Source organism: Engraulis encrasicolus, chromosome 10 (assembly GCF_034702125.1).
Source record: "Engraulis encrasicolus isolate BLACKSEA-1 chromosome 10, IST_EnEncr_1.0, whole genome shotgun sequence".
Classification (NCBI taxonomy): Eukaryota; Metazoa; Chordata; class Actinopteri; order Clupeiformes; family Engraulidae; genus Engraulis; species Engraulis encrasicolus.
In genome coordinates, this window is record NC_085866.1 from 3,140,435 (window position 1) to 3,161,432 (window position 20,998).

The 20,998-nt window shown below is 41.6% G+C and overlaps 1 protein-coding gene across 1 annotated transcript in view; it reads right to left on the reverse strand.

Annotated features, from left to right (window-relative positions):
• Nucleotides 1–20,998, reverse strand: part of kntc1 (kinetochore associated 1) — a 75,872-nt gene that overhangs the window by 51,020 nt on the left and 3,854 nt on the right. Inside the window, exons 8-23 of the mRNA XM_063207767.1 lie at nt 18,214–18,301; nt 16,468–16,520; nt 16,092–16,204; nt 15,315–15,369; nt 14,919–15,017; nt 14,047–14,096; nt 13,850–13,912; nt 13,413–13,488; nt 12,093–12,218; nt 10,567–10,733; nt 9,748–9,859; nt 8,947–9,090; nt 7,871–7,927; nt 6,275–6,343; nt 1,518–1,637; nt 748–891 (exon numbers count right to left, since the gene is read on the reverse strand). Coding sequence (XP_063063837.1) covers nt 748–891; nt 1,518–1,637; nt 6,275–6,343; nt 7,871–7,927; nt 8,947–9,090; nt 9,748–9,859; nt 10,567–10,733; nt 12,093–12,218; nt 13,413–13,488; nt 13,850–13,912; nt 14,047–14,096; nt 14,919–15,017; nt 15,315–15,369; nt 16,092–16,204; nt 16,468–16,520; nt 18,214–18,301 — 1,536 coding nt within the window. The remainder of the gene's footprint in view (nt 1–747; nt 892–1,517; nt 1,638–6,274; nt 6,344–7,870; nt 7,928–8,946; nt 9,091–9,747; nt 9,860–10,566; nt 10,734–12,092; nt 12,219–13,412; nt 13,489–13,849; nt 13,913–14,046; nt 14,097–14,918; nt 15,018–15,314; nt 15,370–16,091; nt 16,205–16,467; nt 16,521–18,213; nt 18,302–20,998) is intronic.

A 20,998-nucleotide genomic window follows, 5' to 3' on the forward strand; every position in this document is an offset into this window, starting at 1 on the left:
GGTAGTCGCGATCCCTCCGGGTTTTTATGTCAGTTTCGTCCACTTCTGATGCTATTAGCCAATCCCTCGGTTTGATTGACGAGACCTTTGTGATGAAGTGTGTAGGGTTTTTGAGGTCGTTTATAGCGGGGAAACATCAGAAAATAATATTTACAAATTGGCCCCGCCGTGATGCATTGGCTGCGTTATTCGCCAAAAAGCTTAAAATAAGCTAACTCCATAACGGCGCGGCATTCCCCTGAATGGCTCATCATTAGATACATTTTGGGGCATGGGAAATCGATGGTGAAACGTTCATTTTACGCCGGAACTATCCTTTAAACCATGTCACTGCCTTGAACACGCCTCTACACAGGGCCGTTGGAGCTGATCAAAGTTGACTGCTTCCCGACAAAGTGGGTGGAGTCCCCCAGCCCGGCGGAGCTCAGAAAGTACTTGAACAAGCTCTTTTCCTGACTAATTTAGCAAACGCCGACGGTGGTGCGTCATTAGGAGGGCGTAGCCTTGCCAGTGTTGCCAGATTGGGCTGTTTCCCTACCAATTGGGCTGCTTAGGATGGCCGTGTGCGGGTAAAAATGGCATTTAGTAGAAAAACCCGCCCAATTTTTGCCATAGAAATCAATAGAATTGGGCGGGATTTTGTGCTTCTTGGCAGGTTTTGGGCATTTTTTGGGCTGGAAGTCATTAGCCTCATCTGGCAACCCTGAGTCTGGCTAGTTTAGAGAGGCAGGGAGATGGGGAATGAACCTTGATGTAGAGCAGGAGAGTCTTGTTGAAGTCCAGGTTGTGCTCCAGAGCGTAGGGCCGCACGCTGTTCTCGATCACAGAGGAGATGAGCTCCGGGGCCAGCACCTTATCCAGCATCAGGAACGCCATGTTACGCGTGTTGCTCTAAAACACAAACACACACACACACACACACACACACAAACACACACACACACACACACACACACACACACACACACACACACACACACACACACACACACACACACACACACAAACACACACACAAACACACAAACTATAAGTGAGCAAATACTGGAAGTAAAATTAACGTTCACGGTCACAAAGATAGCCAGCCAGTACATCCAAAGGTGTTACTCCTCCAATAACAACATAGGTATACACAGGGCCGGATTAAAATGGCCTGGGCCCCTAAGCTACAGGTTGCTGACGGCCCCACCAGAGGGCAAATTCTGCGACAAATTTACATAGACAGTGTCTTAATTATGAGCAAGGAATTAAGGATAACATGTCTAAGAACTTTACTGACATTTACAGATGCACAAATGTACAGATACATTTTTCAATATTGCATGGCGTCACAGTTCTGCATTTTTTTCACTTTTGGCCAATCAGTGGCCCCCTGGTAGGTGTGGGCCACTATGCAGCAGCCATATCTAGCCTGTGCATCAACCTGGCCATGGTTATGCACTAGATCCCCCATGGGTCTAGACACCCCTTCATCTTCCAGAAATCCATCATGTTCAGTAAAATAAGGCACCACGTACCATCTCAAACTCAGACAGCGTGAGCTTGCAGTTGTACTTGACGTAGAGGTCACAGAGGTCGCGCAGGCTCACCACCAGGACCTTCAGCTGCTCTACGGCCTCCGTACCACTGCCCTCCTCCTGGACACAGCAGAGGAAGGAAGGAAGGAAGGAAGGAAGTCAAGTTTATTAAATAATAGTTAAAGAGCTCCCTCCAGACCACTGCCCTCCTGCTGGACACAACAGAAGGTTTCACTTAACTTGACGATGGCGTCATACGCATGCTCAGGGATTAAAGCAAAAAAAAGTCATCTGACTGAACTTTTTTACCGGTTAGGTACCCGATCGAGTATCACTCCGTAACCCTACGAAAACCAATGTAGCCAGGCTCTGCCCTCGTAACGAAACATACACTGGTTTTACGCAAGGAATGGTGTCAGAGCCAGCGCTAGACATAGGCAGACAGGGCAGTCGCCTAGAGCAGAATAGGCCTATGTCTTGAGGGTGCCAGTAATACCAAAAACTGCCACAAAATCAGAACTTCAACCAACATAAAACTTTACACTTCACATTAACAATGAATATTCATTATACACTAAGTAGGTCTGTATACACTCAATATGAATGTACCTGTAGGTACTAGATCAGATGTGCTCAATCAGATGTAGGCCTACAATGCTATGTTTACAGATGCCAATTTCTAAATACAAAAAAGGGAAAGAGGGAAAGGGGGCAGGCCTAGGCCACCAGATTGACTAGAACTGGCCGAGAATGGAGGAATGATGGATACTATATCAGACTGCAAACACTGAACTGCAATTTGGGGCATGTTTTGGTTATTTCCTCTTATTTCTACCCATTATTTATGAATTGTTCACAACATTATGCAGATTGGATTCACAATGAGTGTTGCTTCAAAATGGTAGCTGATCTCACAGAATTATTGACTTGGAATTGCAATGCGTTGATACAGTGATCCCATTAACACTGTTCTGGTGAAAGCACTGGTGCGCATTGCTTGCAGTTGTATTTCTGACATTTATAAAACAATGCACGGTCTGGTCATAGCAATCAGAGGGAGAAAACTAGTTGTTGGTTATAACTTATTTGTATGTTTTTCACCCTTTTTCACTATTCATCCTGTTACAAACAACTTGTTGACGTTTACAAAAAGGATGCGGTAGTCTGCCTCTGTGTTCTACCGTTTTGAAAACCTATGGCTACTTTTTTGCCTCTCGATGTGCGGTGCCAGGCACACGCTTACCATTGATATAAAAAACGTTCCCGCTTCCTGCACGCACTAGTGTTCTCTCATACAAGCTGACACGACGCACGCAGACACGACAAAGTCACAGTCAGACGTCTATCGTTTAACAAAAGTAACACACTTTCCCACGCTTGTCGCGCAACTTTCCACTCGAATCAAGGCAAATCGCCCACCCATCAGCCCTGAGTGCGCAGTGCGCAAATAACTGAACTCAAACGACACGCATAGTCCGAGAAGATGGGCACAGACGTTGAGCCACTCAAAAACAAGCACACACACAACTGTTGCTGCACACTATTCCAAACTATAAAAATAGCATCACACAATAGCCTACAACAAGCCTTGGAAGTGAAACAAACATCGAAACGGCATTTATCGACCATATGTGTCCACCCATCAGAACACTGCTTCCCAGAACAAGACGTGGCATAAAATATTGGCTCTGCCTGGGATAGCAACAGTGACTCCTGTAAAATGCAACCCATTTTTAACTTATTTCTTGAATATATATCGGCAACAACAAAGTTAATCTGCTATGATTACAGATGAGTCATTTAAGTATCCGTTGTCAGAAAGACAACTAGAGCTAGTTCTATCATAGCCCTTTTACGCAGCCAGTCAAACGCGCTAAACTTTGAGGATGAAACGCGTGGTATCCTAGCTGCCAAAGATAGCCGTCCCATTGGGTCTATGAATAATGTTAGTAAAAGCCACAATGCTTAAAAGGCAAACCCTTCATGAAAAAGACATCATGCGCAGTCGAAGTAAACTATTCTTTTTTTATTCTAACAATCTGCCCCGGCAGGTGCAACGATAATGGAAACGTGTCCTACCTTCTTCCAGCTATGCATTCCATGCATATGCATTATTAGCCCATATTGGAATCTCAGTCCAACTCGTTTAACGATTGTCATTGCAATTTAAAGACATAGTATTACACGTATTTTCTTTTCTGCCATCAGCAACAATGTTGGCTATTTGTTTGTTTTTTTAATCTCTCGCGCTGCGCCGCCACCGAATTGTTGACCGCTCGTGCTGTACTTCTTTTTTTTTTTTTGAAAGAACGGGGATGGCTCAAAACTATTGATGAGTGAATTGTAGGCCTATCACACCAGTGATGGAGTGTATAACTAAATCCGTACACCAAACACACCTCTCGTCACCTTCTCATGACCAGGAGTGCTCTCGATTTGTGTTCAGTTGGAAAGTAAAAATTGTAAATTAATTGACATAAATTATACGGACGGAAATCCGTCCAAACGAAAATCCAGTTGACGGAAATCCGTCGTAGTGACGGAAAACTTTAATCCCTGCATGCTATGACAAGTATCTCAACAGTGTCATAACGGTGTCATGACAGTCATGAATGAGTCATAATCACAATGTCAATGTCATATAGGCCTGTCACGATAACATTTTTTGCCAGACGATAACGATAACAAGAAATTATTGCGATAATCGATAATATTGTCTCTCTCGCCATTTTCAAACAATATAATGTGCAATAAAAAAACACTGCTATGCAAGGTGCGGCCTCCTTCTTGAAACATTGAATGTAACATTTGGGCCAGCAGACTCAGAGGTTTAAATAATTAAGATTGACGCCTGCTCCAAGAAGAAATGTGTCAAACAATATAATGACGTAAAAATGCAATAAAAATGTGACTACACCCCTTCACATTTTTAAAGCATCACGGCGGGGGATATATATATGTTTTTAAATACATCCTCATGGAGCACAATAGGCTCTAAATAGGCTTTTTTGTATTTATTATTAAGGTAAGTTTTATATAGTCTTTCTTCAACATTTTCTGTTATTTATCTTTCTCAAGCACACTGAATGGCTTATAGGCTTATCCATGGTGTGATGTAAAATAACCTACTGGTAGGGTATTGTTAATTCACAAATTACTACTTAGACAGCTTATTTCAAACAAATGCACGTTGCTACTAGCTAATTGTCAGTCAAAACCCAAATCAGCCCTGTTAAAGGCATTTCAACATCAGCAAAAAGCAAAAGAGCATGAACAGATGCACAAGTTCCAGCTCTCTCTCTCTCCCTCTCTCTCTCTCTCTCTCTCTCTCTCTCATACCCTCGACTGTTACAAGTGGCAATTCTGCGCACTTTAAAGTCCTTTATGAACGCCCATACATTGATTCTTATGAGTTATGAGTCGCCATGCCTCTGTTTCCCCTGTAGCGCGCTCAACCGTTCACATTCTCCTGGTGTGACAGATTTAAATCGACAAATCTTATCTTCATGATTTGCTTGCGGTCTGCCTACTCATATTGTTAGGTCTAAATAAACAAGGAATATAGCGAAAATCACAAAAAGAACAGACAACGAACGTCGGGGTAGGAGGCGCATTGAAATAATAGTGGAAACTCGGCGAGGTTTAAAATAACAGCCTCAGAGCAAGTTTGTCGCGACTGCACCACTATTGCATGTTTGCACAAACACGTCTTCGTCGTGGATATTGGGTTGCTGCGCATGTTTCAAAATGAACATTTGCCTCCGTGTTGGAGCTGTTCATTCCCCTCTCTGAGGAACGTTGCAGATGTGCTTACTGAGACTGGAAGAATATTGCGCTCCTAGTCTCTAGCGCTGATTCTTTGTCGAGGCTTATAAGCGACGCGCGGGAACACCAGCGTTCTATTTCAAAGACGCAAGTAGCCAGATCAATGCACTTTTTTCCAACCAGAACTGCACTGAAACTTAATATTACACCAACATTTAAGAGTCATTGCGCTGCGTTGGCCTATAACGCGCCATCAGTAGTCTCACGGCTACGGTAGAGAAAGGGAGAGAGGGAAAACAAAACATCACGCAAATAACTTATCGTTACTTATCGGGGCCAGAAAAGTGATCGTTCTTGTAAAAAGTTATCGTCCGATTTATTGACTTATCGTATATCGTGACAGGCTTAATGTCATAAATGTCTTATGGTCATAAAAAGTCAACATTGTAATCATTAAGTGACATTGGGTTTTGGTAAAGACAGCCAAATGTATATAATGTTAGTATTAGTTTTGCACCGATACCGATACCAGTACCACTAAAATGGTGGTATCGGTATCGGCGAGTACCAACAAATAGGGCACCGATACCATTTACAGGTGCTTGTATGACACTTCAACGCAGCCTTGAACTTTTTATATTATATTTCGATATCAGAGGTATTTTAAAAAGTATACTGGATTCACTTTGTACAGTATTAGTCTTTTTCCTGTTTCACAAAGGTAGGCAGCAGCCTAACAAAGCCATGATAGCAATGATGTTACATCCATGTAGTAGTATATGCAGCTCTTCATAACGCCTATATACTGTATATACATTTTAACCAGAGTAGTATCGGTATGGTATCAGTATCGGCCGNTACTGCACAGTCGAGTATCAGGTATCGTATCGGGGCCAAAAAATGGTATCGGTGCAACCCTAGTTAGTATAGCTATACCTGTATAGCTACTTCAGTACACTGAATCCAATCTAAAACATATAACTCAAACTCACCAGGGGCGGGGACATGAAGGAGGGAAGGCCGAGCTCAGCCAGCCTCAGGCCATTATGGGGCCAGTCACTCTACACAAACACAAACATACACATACACATAACCATAAACACCAAAAACACAAATTCAGACTTAGATCCAAGAAGTATTTTATTTAGGGGTGGGCATAGATTAATTTTTTTAATCTAGATTAATCTCACTGTAATTATGAAATTAATCTAGATTAATCTAGATTAATCTATATCAAAATGGCTCATTCAGAATAGGCACGATAGCGAAATAATGCCGAAAAAACCTTGGGGTTTCTTAAGACAGATGGCGCATTAGACCAGAGCTCATCTTTTTTTTCCAAAATGCAGCTCATCTTCAAAAAATGGTCATGTTGATACTTGATGAAAAAATTACAGCAATATGTGTAAAGTGTGTCCAATATGTTAGGAAGCATTTACAGTTATAAGATACTGAAATTTCAAAATGAACAGCGCTATAAGTTGTAGAGGCAAATACAGATAAATCTATCAAACATTTAATTTTAAACAAAATTACCTCAACAATGCAGCATTTCTAATGGGCAGAGAGAGAGAGAGAGAGAGAGAGAGAGAGAGAGAGAGAGAGAGAGAGAGAGAGAGAGAGAGAGAGAGAGAGATATCTGCCACTGACTGTTAAAAGGAGCAGCGGCTCCTTTAAGAGAGGGAGGAGCTCTGCGCGTAGTTGTCACAGCGGCCCTCATCTAAAACCTACAGCACTGGCACACAGCGATTTGACAGTTGTTCTCAGAGTTAGAATGCCAGATGAGTTACAACTCGACATGAATTCAGTTTGCAAAAAAAAAGTCAAGCGCGACAACCGCAAGCTTTATTACCGTCGGACATGAGAATATCTCACTGAATCGCAAATGTGCGCGATTGCAACACAAACATTCAGCGAGAGTAGATATTGACAGTTTCAGTTTGACAATCTTCAAATTGCATAGGACTATCACACGGAATGTTTTGCAATTATAGCACAGGCAAGATTTCTGGAAGTTGTTTATGTATTCTATGCAATGCATGAGGAAATGTAGGCTATGTCGGGCTGGTAGCTACTCACACACAATAATGTCTCTCTATGCTTCACCTCAAACAATAACGTCTCTTTAGTCTACCACTTATGAAAAAGCACTCAAACAACAACTACCACGGCAGAGGGATTAATGTTTTCAGCATGCAAACACTTCATATTTAGTAGGTCTGCTGAAACAACAGGTGGAGAGAGGAGAAGCGACTGGAGCGCAGTCTGAAAGCGTCTGTCAATTAAACGCTATGGTGACGTGCATACCCAAACTCCAAACCTATATTTTGAGAATAGATTAACGTGCGATATTTTCTTTATCGCACGACAAGAGTCTCACATTATCGCAGCACGTTAACGCCGATAACGGCCCACCACTAATTTTATTACATCTCATAATAGGTGTATCAAGAGTAAAATTCTTTCTGTTTTGCCTCCTCAAAATATAAACAAAGTGTGTGTGTGTGTGTGTGTGTGTGTTGTACATGAACATGGGCTATAATCCTGGCACAGTGAACAGACACTCATCCCCAAACGTATGTCGTTACCTTTTCTGTCAGTTCCAAAGTCCGGGCCCTTTGCTCCAACCATCTTGCCAAGATTTTCTGTGAAGAACATAGATGTATGATGATCCTTATGTTTAAAAGTTAAATCAATTCTTAAAGTTTCTATTTGGTCTTTGGTGGGAAACACTGGAGTGGACACACAAGGTTTTTCGCTTGAACAGTGACATAGGGCTGGGCGGTATACAGTTAAAAAAACGTGATAACGGTTTTCACCACACAAGGTTCACTTTCTGATGAGAAGGGTTTTTTTTGTTTTTATTCCCCAAAAGTGATTAAAAGAGATTCAGTAAAATTCAGGATTTTATTTCATTTTTAAATTTAATTTCAGTCTTTTCTTCAGGAACATTGAGATGTGGGGGAAAATGGCCGCTTATCAAAAAAAACAAAAAAAAAAAAAAAAAAAAAAACGTGCAGAAAACCGTGATATCAATTTTCATCAATAAAACCGTGATGCACATTTTTTCCATAACCGCCCAGCCCTACAGTGACACAGGTTCATGCATGTAGCGTTTTGGAGAGCACGCACATCCAAATTCATGCATGGCCATGGGCTGTAAGACGACCAGTGGTGTATACTAGGGGCAGGGCCCTAAATCAACATTTTTCATCACCAGCGGAAATGGCTTGTAGATGTTAATCTCACACACACAAAGTGCTAGTAAGCTAGTAAGTTGTTGGTCTTTTCTATAAGCCAAACTGAAATTCCACCAGCATTTGGCCAGTTGGCTGGTGCTAGTTTAGAGCCCTGACTAGGGGTGTAAATGAAGAGTTCAGATGCAAAACCCCCTAACTTCATTTCTGAAGACCTGCACTTCTATATTTTTAGAGAACCCCGTTGTTGGTTCATGTACTTGATAATACATATAAATAGTTATATTACATAAATAAAAAAATGCAATTTGGATAGCTTTGTATTAAATGAAAATGAATTAAGATTATTTTCTGAAAAGGCAGTTAGGGGGTTTTGCATCTGAACTCTTCCGTGACGATATGATTCGATATCGATTAGTATTTGAAGTTGTGATTTACACCCCTATGGTGTATACACATTACGTTACCTGCTCCTCAGGGATGACCTTCCAGACGAAGGGCACGATGACGGCCTTGAACCACTGGCAGAGCTGGCTGGAGGGGATGGCGAGGGGGATACAGCTCAGCAGGCAGTTCAGCATGTCCTCGTCAAACTGCTGCACAAACTCACCCTGCAAACAAGACACTGCTGCTTTAGGAGAGACTAGAGACCACTACTTTTCCATAGACTCGAGATCAAGATTGAGCATCGCCTTCAGCGTTACCAGCAAAACTGATGACGCTGCAGGCAAAAGACTCTCAAAAACTGTGAAGCCAAGCAGCGTGCGGTAAACCCACACCTGGCCTAAGCTGACAATATAGTAATGCAATGTAACTGGAAAAAATAAGAGGTACACTAAATGCCTCCCTCCAGTCGTTTCAGAAAACATAGGACCCTTTCATAAGACACGTGGACCCATTGCCCGGTCTGGACATTTGAATTAACCTTGATCTTCCCTGTCCTATGTACTGTATGTACAATGAATGCACTTTTACTTGTGCTTTTGTTTTTGTTTGTTTGTCTTTTGTTTCTGTTTTTGTCTCTTTGTTTCCAGTTTCTGTTGTATTAATGAGAACATCTTAATAAATAAACAATTAAAAAAAAAAAAAAGCAATGCAATGTAGTAATTGCATTTCATTTAATCAAATGTAGTAATAAAACAGTGAATGCGTGGCTGTCTTCCTACAAGACTGCCTTGCCGTACTGTGCTGCACTGCACTGTACTGTACCTCATGTCTGAGCCACAGGTGTTGTGCTCCACTGATGTTCCCAGACCTCAGTACTCTACCTCATGTCTGAGCCACAGGTGTTGTGCTCCACTGATGTTCCCAGACCTCAGCAGCTCAAAGATGTACTTCAGGTAGTCATCGCTGTTCAGGAACTCAATCCACAGAGCTCCCCTTCAAATGACAAACACCACATGAAACAACATGGGAATGGCATTTATAATACAGCCATTAAAGATGTCCTCTCAACTTCATTTCATTAACATTGCCGTGTTCCCCATTGTTATTGAATGTGTTACGCTTTGGTCCTGTTTTAAAAAACGTTCTGTTTGCTTTGTTTCAAGCCGTTTTTGCAAGCTAGCAAGGTGGCTTGTGGAGTAACGAGAGGGTGTTCCGGGTTTCTCGTGGAAAGGCGTCTCTGATTGGCTCACTCCTCCTGCTCTCGTGGAAATGCGTGTCTGATTGGCTCACTCCTCCTGCTCTCGGAGAGATTGTAATGGGAAACAGAGTCGCCACTTCCCTGGGTGGTACTGCACTATAGTACCCTATGAGACCAGTTAACCGCCAGCTGGTCTCATAGGACTCAATGTTAACTGCTAGCATGGAGGTCAAATTTGCACTGCCTACTCAGAGAATGGTTGAAAGTACAGGACAAAAGGTAAAACTCAATTATTTAACTCAAGGGGAGGTGTAATGTGGGCTTATTTCCAAAAATGGGACAGTATCACTTTAAATTGCTACAGCAGAAAGTCAAGTCACACCTAACATGGCAATGAATCAGCATATTTACATATTACTTGGGAAGCTAGCTACCCAACCGGCTTACTTGAAGTTGTCCAGGCCATAGTACTACTGAGGAAGACATTACATGATGTGCTTACTTGAAGTTGTCCAGGCCGTATATGCTGCAGAAGGTGGCCAGCTTGGCGAGGGCCATCTGGATCTCTGCGCAGGGGAATCGGGTGGCTGCGTAGCTCAGCATCTCCTCCGCTGCATCCATCGTGGGCCACAGGGCCGTCAGACAGTACTGCACCACGTACTGCTCATCCTACGCAAAACAAAGTACAAACTGATCCATTACTTTACTTTAGCCCAGGGGTGGGGAACCTCTGTCTCGAGGGCCGTTTGCGGCCCTTGAGGTCATTTTATCCGGCCCCCGATATGATTTTAATGTTGTGCAGCTTCACATGAAATATGACATATTTTGTAAAGGAATATTAGAAATTACATTTGTAATACAATTAACTTATATTCAGGGGTCATAGAGAAGGGTGGGGACTGTTTTAAAGGTAGCTACTTTCAATATAGGCCTAAAGTGCAGGGTGAAATCCTGGTTTGTGTTGATAATACGGCCCTCGGAGGACTTTTACGGCCTTCGGATGAATTTGAAGTGGCCCTTCGAATGAAAAAGGTTCCCCACCCCTGCTTTAGCCATTATATATGCATAATGTCTTCTTCATAAACTTTGCATCAGGGTCAGTCTAGAACAGTGGTTCTCAAAGTGTGGTCCGGGGACCACTGGTGGTCCGCCATAGAGCTCAGGTGGTCCGTGAGGGGATTTCTACTTTTACAAAACAAGCTAGCAGTAGGCTATATTTGCAATAATCACAAAGCTAAACAAAACTGAAGTATTATTTTCACCACAATAAGACAGGCTTGTAAATGTGAATAAAAAGTAAGTGATCTGCATCGAAATTAGCAGTGTCAAATTAGCACCTGTCAACAGTGAATTCAGTTGACAGGTGGTCCCTGGACATATTTGGGGGGACGAAGTGGTCCTCGGTCTGAAAAAGTTTGAGAATCACTGGTCTAGAGTAGTGTTTCTCAACTGGGGATCTACAGCCTCCCCAAGGGACTGTTAGGGGGCCCTAAGGGGCATTGAGAAGGATGCAGTTGAGAGGGGCGGGGGGGTGCTCAATTGCCATTAAGAAGAGTAAGGACTTTCCCCAGGTTCTTCCAGAATTTCACTTGAACACTCTACAGCTCCCATAGAAGTCTGTGTTAAAAATGTTGCAACGTCCTTATGACATCATAATGAGAACTCAAAATTTGGACAAAATTCTAATCACATATTTGTGATGGTACTCATCAAAGGGTTAAGGGGCATTAGGCCATTTTATTTCTTAAGGGGTTGGAAGGCTTATGATGAGATCAAACGGGGGGCCTTATGATGATGTCAAGGGAGTGTTGGGGTGCTTATGATGAGGTCAAGGGAGCGTTGGGGTGCTTATGATGTGGTCAAGGGAGTGTTGGGCTGCTTATGATGATGTCAAGGGAGTGTTGGACTAACGTATGATGTGGTCAAGGGGGGCGTTTGTTCAAAAAGGTTGAGAACCACTGATCTAGACAGTCACGTAGCATCAATTTTCAAATGCAAGATGGTAATACGGGTGATGATGATGATTACCGTAATCTTGACCAAGCTGGCCTTGGCGTCCTCGATTAGCTCCGCCCATCTACTCTGGTCCTGCTGGCCATAGGAATAGCAGTCCAGCTTCCCACTAATAGTGTCCAGCTTCACCTTGTACACAAGCTGAAAGAGGAAAACATCATCAATGAGCCACTTGATACAAGGAACAGCTAGCTTTCTAATTACTTAAAAAAAAAAAGAATAAAAACCTGTAATGAAACTTTAAATATCAAACATTTTTATATCTTAAAGTTAAGAGTCAAGGTAAGTAATGTATGAGTACTGTCTATGTCTATACTGTCTATGTCCTTACCTTCATTAGTCTATGTCTGCATGGGAAAGCAAGAAACGTAATTTCAAATTCTTTGTATGACCAGTGCATGTAAAGAAATTGACAATAAAACCAACTTGACTTGACTTGTAAGGTTAAACTATTTTGAGTTTTCTTGCATTTATTCCATTCAAATATTTAGTAAAGAGGAAGAGGTGAGCGCATCCAAACTGCAGGTGTAGGACAAAAGGGTTCAAGACAACTATGGAAATAAAGTTTGGAGTTTGAATGTCCACACACTTGCTCCCATTTTACTTTTTTAGTTTTTCTTCTTCTGATGAGAAGTAAATAGCTTGGAAACTTTTACTGCGAAGAACAAATGAAAAAGCAAAATGGAGCAAGTGTGTAGACATTCAACTTTATTATTGTGATTTCTTATTGTCTGAACAGGGGAGAGATATGGACATTTCTTCAAGTTAGTGAAGCATTAATTTCCAGGGTTGGGTTTCTCAAAAGCCTTAGTTGTTAGCCAGTTAGCAACTTGAGTAGCTGCCAATGGGGAACTGCACTGCAACCAACAAAGTAGCTAGCATAGTTTAGTTAGCAACTATGGTTTCAAGAAACGCATTCCTCACGTGTGACTAGGGATGTTAACCGGTAACCATTTAACCGATAGTCGACCGGATTAACTTTAACTGGTTAAAATTTTCTGCCACCGGTTAACCGGTTGTTATAATAATAATAATTATAATAATAATTTCCTCCCCAAAAGCCCCCCTAAAATGATAATTTTGAGGCTTTAGTACGATAATTCAGCATTTTACACTGGCAATAGTGGCTGGACATGGCAGGTCCTGTCTGCGCAGCAAAAAAAAGGCTTATGTGAAAAATAAAATTGAAAAAAAAAAAATCAGTGCTGTGCATATCAGGCATGCGAACGTTGTATAATTTAAGATTACCGATTAACCGGTTAACCACAGGTTAATGAGTCTCAGTAGCCGGAGTTTTTTCAATTTTCGCCATCCATACTTGTGACTTCGGCTTACCTCTACGTCCAGTCCAAAGGTGATGGCAAACTGCTCTGCTTCTTCAAACTTGTGCTTGTGCAGAAGCCTGTTGAACCTTTAAAGAGAAAAGTTGGGAACAATTGAAGAGTTTATTTGCAAAACGGTGTATCTACCATTTTTGACTTTTGCATTTTATTATTGAAAATGACTGATCAGAGGTCCCATCACCTATGTGTGAATTCTTGCCGTTCAGATATTTTGAGAACATACTTTTTCAACCTATATAAAATGCATCTTGCAATGCAATGCAATGCCCAATAAAGAATGTCAATTTCCCAACATTCTACAAAATGTAGATACACCGTTTTGCAAATAAACTCTTCAATTCTTAACAATGACTCCTGAAATGGCTATTAAAACTCTGCTGTATAGAAAGGTCTGAAAAACAAGAACAGTAATATCTCATAACTTAGTACCTGTTTTCAGGCAGGGCCTCTGTGAAGCATCTTAGTACGACGGCAGGCAATGCACTGTCCTGACTGTAATGTTGGAGCAAAACAGTATTAAATATTAAAAGTGTGACAAGGACATGCAGTATAATTCCAGCAGAGCTGACGTATTGCAAGAGTGATGGTGATATGTTCACGAAACTCAGTTTGGATATGGTTAAAACACTCGCCTTTTTGGGTTCTCCACAATTTTCTCCAACATATAAATTGTATCCTGTAAAAACACAAGATATTGTATTTAGGTAGAGTAATAGGCTCCATCTCCACTTATAATTACCAGCTAAGATACCTGTGGATGGTTAAAGTTAATGGCTTGGCGTAGGCAACTCCGTCTCCGTGTTGTGCATATCGCCGGAGTTCTGAGCCACCTAGCCTGTTTATCATCGACTTTCATATCTCTTCGAGACTTGGTCTGACCAAGAGCATAACAATTAACATTTCCCAAACGCCATGGTTGACCCGCCTCCCTTGGTTTGCTAATGGTTGTTTGCTCCCTTAAAAAGTCGGAGGAGTTCCCGATTTCTTGGGAACTCAGAAAGTACTTGCATTGCTCTTGACCTGACTAGCAGCAACACTGAATGTGTTGCGCCACTAGGACGGCACAGCCTGGCAATGAGCCGCCACCTCGGAATTAAAGTGATACTGTCCCATTTTTGGAAATAAGCTTATTTTACACATCCCCTTGAGTTAAATAATAGGCTCTTACCTTTCTCCTGTACTTCCAACTTCCAAATTTTCTAGTTATGGCAGTGCACATTTTATCTCCAAGCTAACAGTTAACATTGAGCCAGTTAGCCGCAAGATGGTCTCATAGCACTCAATGTTAACTGCCAGCATCGAGGTAAAATTTGCACTGCCATTAGCCAGAGAACGTTTGAAAGTATAGGAGAACGGCAAAACCCTATTATTTAACTCAAGGGGAGGTGTAAAATTAGCTTATTTCCAAAAATGGGACAGTATCACTTTAACTTTGTGGAACCAGTCATCTCGTGGGCTGTTATCAAATGAACATTACCTGGCTGGCCCCAACACTCACCATGTTCATTCCAGTCTGCACGAGAGCAGACACCCCGGACACCTCTACTGAATAGATCATGTCCATCGAGGGGAGAGACTGCACCATCAGCTTTCTCTTCTGCAAACACACAAAAAACACAACTGCCATTACAGATCATGCAGCTGGATAAAAGGCCCCCCTAACACCAAAACCAATGCAACACTACCAAGTTTTATGGTGAAAATATAGTTTTCGCTTTAGTTTTGTTTCATGCAAACTAGAACAACAAGAGCATTGCCAGCCATTTAGTATTGTCTGATATAAAAATAGTGTATCAGAAATGGTAATGACATGACAATATTTACATCTTCTGCTATAATTGATATTAGCATGGTGGTTCTTGAGTACTTAAAGGAATAGAGTGACAAGTCTCACCTGTTTGTCATTTTCAGTTCCTAGAGTAACAATTTTCATATTGGTGCGGTCTTGCCTAGGTCAGTTATAAAGAAGAAAGAAAACAAACAAACAAGAGTGACACATGGTAAAAATGCGTTTCTTGAAAACGTCGTTGCTAACCAAGTTCGCATCGTATTTGGTTGCAATGCAATTTCCCATCGGCAACCTGCAAAGTCACCAAGTTGCTGACTGGTTAGCAATGATGCTTTCGGGAAACGGGGTCCAGGGGTCCGTTTCTCGAAAGCGTCTTTGCTATCGTCGTTAGCAAAGTCGTTCGTAAGCAGGGGTGATAGTGAAAAAAAATCCTGAGCCTGAACTTTTTCCCCTGCTCTAACGACGACAAGATACTGCATAGTGACATAACGTAGGCCTATTTTGACACATTATTCAAACATTTAATAGCCTGTGTATGAACATTATTCAAGTCTGATAGAAAGTTTTACAGGTTCAGGGTTTTCTTCTACTGAGATAAGAATAACCTAATGGCTAATTACTTAATTATTATAAATGTTTTTATTTTTGCAAACTCTGTCAAGCCTGAAATCAGGCATGGAGCCTGAATACTATCAGCCCTGCGTAAGAGCGACTCAACTCTCTCTCGACAGCGACGCTCACCACTAAATCCAATTGAACATAAGACGGTCGAGAAATCGAGAAACGGACCCCAGATTCAGCAATTAAAAAAACAACAAACAGAGAAACAAACAAACAAAGAAACATCAGGTGATGACTTCAATCAGTCATGATGGCACTTACGATGCGATGGAGGTGGAGTCTCCCTCGGTGATGAGTAGAAAGTCTTGGATTGCAACGTCTGGCCAGCAGTACAGCATGACGAGGGAATAGACATCCCATACGCTCAACATGTCCTGCACACACACACACACACACACACACTAATATGACAAGGGAATAGACATCCCATACGCTCAACATGTCCTGCACACACACACACACACAATACAAAATGACATGGGTGTACACGTCCCGTACACTCAACATAACCTTCAAACACACAGACACACACAGGACTCTGGAATTGAATGCTGCTTTCTAATTGGTTGCTAACTGTGCAATAAAATCGTTTAACAAAACTGTTTCACCAGTTTGGAACCCCAAGAAAGTCTCTTACCTCTTCACTCAACACATACATGATCGTGTCGACCACTTGAATCTTCCTGACCCCTGGGAGACAATATGTAAAGAAGAGTAGAGTAGAGTGGAGTGGAGTAGAGTAGAGTAGAGTACTTTTATTAATACCGAGGGAAATAACCATGTCTGACAGCTTGCATAAATACACAAACCCACAAACACAAAACATACACAAAGACCTAATACACATTATTGCATATTGAAGTAAGCAAATAGCACACACTTGAGTACAGCAATCAGCCTTACATCAGTTCACATACACACACACGCGGTTACGTGGCGCTATTCCGACATGTCGCTATTCCGACGTTAATCTCTATTGTCGGAATACCGACACGTTTTCCACCGTCCGCCGCTATTCCGACATCCCTAACCTTAACCCTAACCCCTAAAAAGTGTCGGAATAGCGGCATGTCGCAATGGCGGCATGTCGGAATAGCGCTATGTTGGAATAGCGATTGCCCCCCCACACGCGTGCATGCTCCCTCTCTCACACTCACACTCACTAGGGCTGGGAATCGATCAAAATTTCCTGGATCGTTTCGATTCCGATCCAGAAGGCCACGATCCAATTCAATTCGATATCGATCTTTTGTATTGCTGGGCTGTCACTTTAACCCATTTATGCCTAGAATTCTAAAGCCGGTTATAAAAACCTAAATATCTCAGCCTTTGATGCCCACACAAACATGAAATACCTTGGTATGTGAGAAATAAGTGGGGAAACTGGGGAAGAGAGCTACAGGATGTGGTTGAGAAAATAGCGCCTATAATGATCATCAAAAGATCGATCCACAAAGTTGTGAATCAACATTGGCCTTTTCGAATGTGAATCGATATTGGATCGCGATTCGATCTTTTGAACCCAGCCTTGACACCCACACCAGGCATACTCCTGAACCAGTTCATTCGTATGGGCCCCAGTCCAGTACAGCAGTGGTTCTTAACCTTTTTTTCTTCACGCACCCCCTTACCTGTGCCTGAAGACAAGCCGCGCACCCCCAACCCAAACTTCTACACTTCTATACACACTGAAAAAATATTTTATATATTATAAAAAGTGATTAATTACAATGATTCTTGCTTGAGACATTAATCAATTCCTTAATGACTTGAGATGGGGACCAAAACCAGTTTAAATGTGGTTTTGATTTGGCCTAATTATAATGTCTGCTAACAGAATTTTGGTCACAACCTCAACACAAACATAGTTCCGTGCACCCCCTGAAATCTCTGGCGCACCCCCAGGGGGTGCCCGCACCCCAGGTTAAGAACCACTGCAGTACAGCATTACATTGGAATTAAAGGGACACTGTGGGAGATTTTTTTGTTGTTTATTTCCAGAATTCATGCTGCCCATTCACTAATGTTACCTTTTTCATGAATACTTACCACCACCACCACCAAATTCTTCATTACCAAAGTATTCATTATGACTGGAGAAATTGCACTTTTCATACATGAAAAGGGGATCTTCTCCATGGTCCGCCATTTTGAATTTCCAAACATAGCCATTCTTGGCTGCAAAAATGACACTACTTGGACCATACTTGGACCATACTAGAACATATTTGTTTATTACTGAATCGAATTTATATAATTATCGAATTTGGCAATAAGCAGCCCAGTTTCAATGAGCAGCATAGTTGTAGTACCTTTTTTGACCATTTCCTGCACGGTGTACCTTTAAGGTCAGGATGACAAAAGAAAGAGACAGCATAATCACCTGGAACTAAGGAGGAGTCCAGCGCAGAACTGTTGGACAGACAGCACTCATCCACCCGCCACTGGGACAAGGAATATTCACCCCTTCCCTGGAATTACAATGCACAGCTTCATTCAGTATGTAAGGTCAGATAGGATTAGCTGCTGTTTCAGCCAACACGCTTAAAGGATCATTCACTATTTCTGTAAGTATCTTCATTTCCCTCCTCCCCTCAAGTTAAAGAGTTCTTCCAAACGTTCTCTGACTGGTGACGTATCTTGTACCTCCAAGCTAGCATGCATAACTGAACTGAATGGTAGCAGCTAGCAGCTAATGGTCTATGATTTATAAGGGATTTAGTCTAATGATAAATGCTAGTTTGGAACTAGATGTAACATCACCAGACTTCCAAAACATCTGGAGGAACAGGAGAGCGGAAGCTTGGTTTTACCAGACCACATTAATTACTTGGTGATTCATTTTTGGTCTGGATCCTCTGTGGCCTGGAGCGCTCGGGTGGGAAACGTGAGCTCAGCTCTGGTTTGAAATGAGCTGGGACCAATCGCTGACACTTGACGTTCATAGCGCATGTTATTATGCATCCAAGTGCGTTCGCTTACTGAAAACCCTCCCCAGAGAAGAGTAATCACTAATCAGACCAGTAGTGAACTAGACTGCCTGTGCAGTCGCCTTCGACTGCTTAAGGTATATCCCCGAAACGCGACGCTTCCAGTCCCCCATCATTCCTACCACTCCCGTCCACCATTTCGTAAACGTATATGATACATACAGACGTGACATAACGTGCATAGGCTTAAAACCAAACGACTATTGTGAAAATGAAGCAAAAAATGGGGCAAATGGTAATACTGTTTTAATGGTTCAGTGAATATAGCACATTAGGTACAGTGTAATAACCAGTGTAACAATATTTAATACAATATAATTTTTTTGCTTACATCATGTGTTTGTGCGTAAGTGGTATTACATGGTATTGCATATTGTTACACTGGTATTACACTATATTACATGGTATTGCATACTGTTACACTCGTTATTACACTGTACCTGATATTGCATATTGTTACACTGGTATTACACTAGTATTACATGGTATTAAATATTGTTACATTGGTTATTACACTGTACCTAATATGGTAGATTCACTGAAATGGTGAACCATTAAAATAAGGTGTTACCGGGCAAATCAATCCACCCAGTCAGAAGTTATGGGCCAAATGAAAATTCCTCCATTTTGAAAGTGTTGTCTTCCAAACTCGAATCAGTTCATGAACCTACCCTAGAGCATTCACACACAAAATCTGGGACAAATCCATCCACCCGGTCAGTAGTTATGGGCCAAAGAATAATTCGGCCATCTTGAATTCAGCCATCTTGAAAGTGTTGACCTCCAAACTCGAATCAGTTCATGAACCTACCCTAGAGCATTCACACACCAAATCTGGGACAAATCCATCCACCCGGTCAGAAGTTATGGACCAAACAAAAATTCGGCCATCTTGAATTCAGCCATCTTGAAAGTGTTGACCTCCCAACTCAAAGCAGTTCATGAACCTACCCTAGAGCATTCACACACCAAATCTGGGACAAATCTATCCACCCGGTAAGAAGTTATGGACCAAACAAAAATTCGGCCATCTTGAATTCAGCCATCTTGAAAGTGTTGACCTCCAAACTCGAATCAGTTCATGAACCTGCCCTAGAGCATTCACCCAAAAAATCTGGGACAAATCCAAACATCCGTTCAAAAGTTATCGCGTTAACACGAAAGACCTTACGCGGCGGCGGACGCGGACGCGGCGGCGGCGCACGCAAAACCATTACATCCCCGACGCTCCGCGTTTCGGGGATATAAATAATAAATAATTATGAAGTAAGGCAAAAATGAATGGTCTGGCTGGTCGGGTTAAGGGAAAGGTAAAACTCAATTATTTAAAAGGTGCACTGTGTAATTATTTTTTATTTGACCTTTATTTAACCAGGAAAGTCCCAATGAGGCATGAAACCTCTTCTTCCAGGGGAACTATTTAACTTGAGAGGAGGTGGGAAATCAGCATAAGTTACATTACACTCAGCTGACGCTTCTTATCCAAAGTGACTTACAGTATTTATGTAGTGGGTATTGGCCCTGGAGTAGGGATGCAAATTATCGATTAATTCATTAATCATTAGTTGATAGCCTTATTGATCGACTTACGATTAATTGATAAGCGGTGTTTTCCCCCCGAAATCTCAATGTTTCTCGAAAAAAAACTACTAAATCTAAAAATTTGAATTAAAAATTGAGATAAAACACCACATGTAAATTAATTCTACTTCAATTCCTTAATACAAAGGTGATTCACGTAAATATTCCCACTATTCACACCCCTCTTCACACACACTCTTCACATGCCCATTTCACCTGGGTCTCTTGTCAGTTGAATTATCGATTAATTGCGATTAATGTTTTTTAATCGATTAATGGATTGATCGATTAAAGTCGATTAATCGATTAATCATTTGCATCCCTACCCTGGAGCAATGTGGGGTTAGGTACCTTGCTCAAGGACACTTCAGCCACGGAAGAAGGTGCTGGTGAGGGTGGGATTTGAACCTGCAACTAGAGCTGGGCAATATGACGATATCTATCGTTATCGTGATATAAAAGTGTATATCGTCACCTTTCTCCTTTATCGTTTATATCGTGATAGTAATTTTATCAATTTTATACAATTTAATATCATTTAATTACATTTCATGTTGTCACAATACACACTTTAAGTTAATGTAACTGTAAAAATAA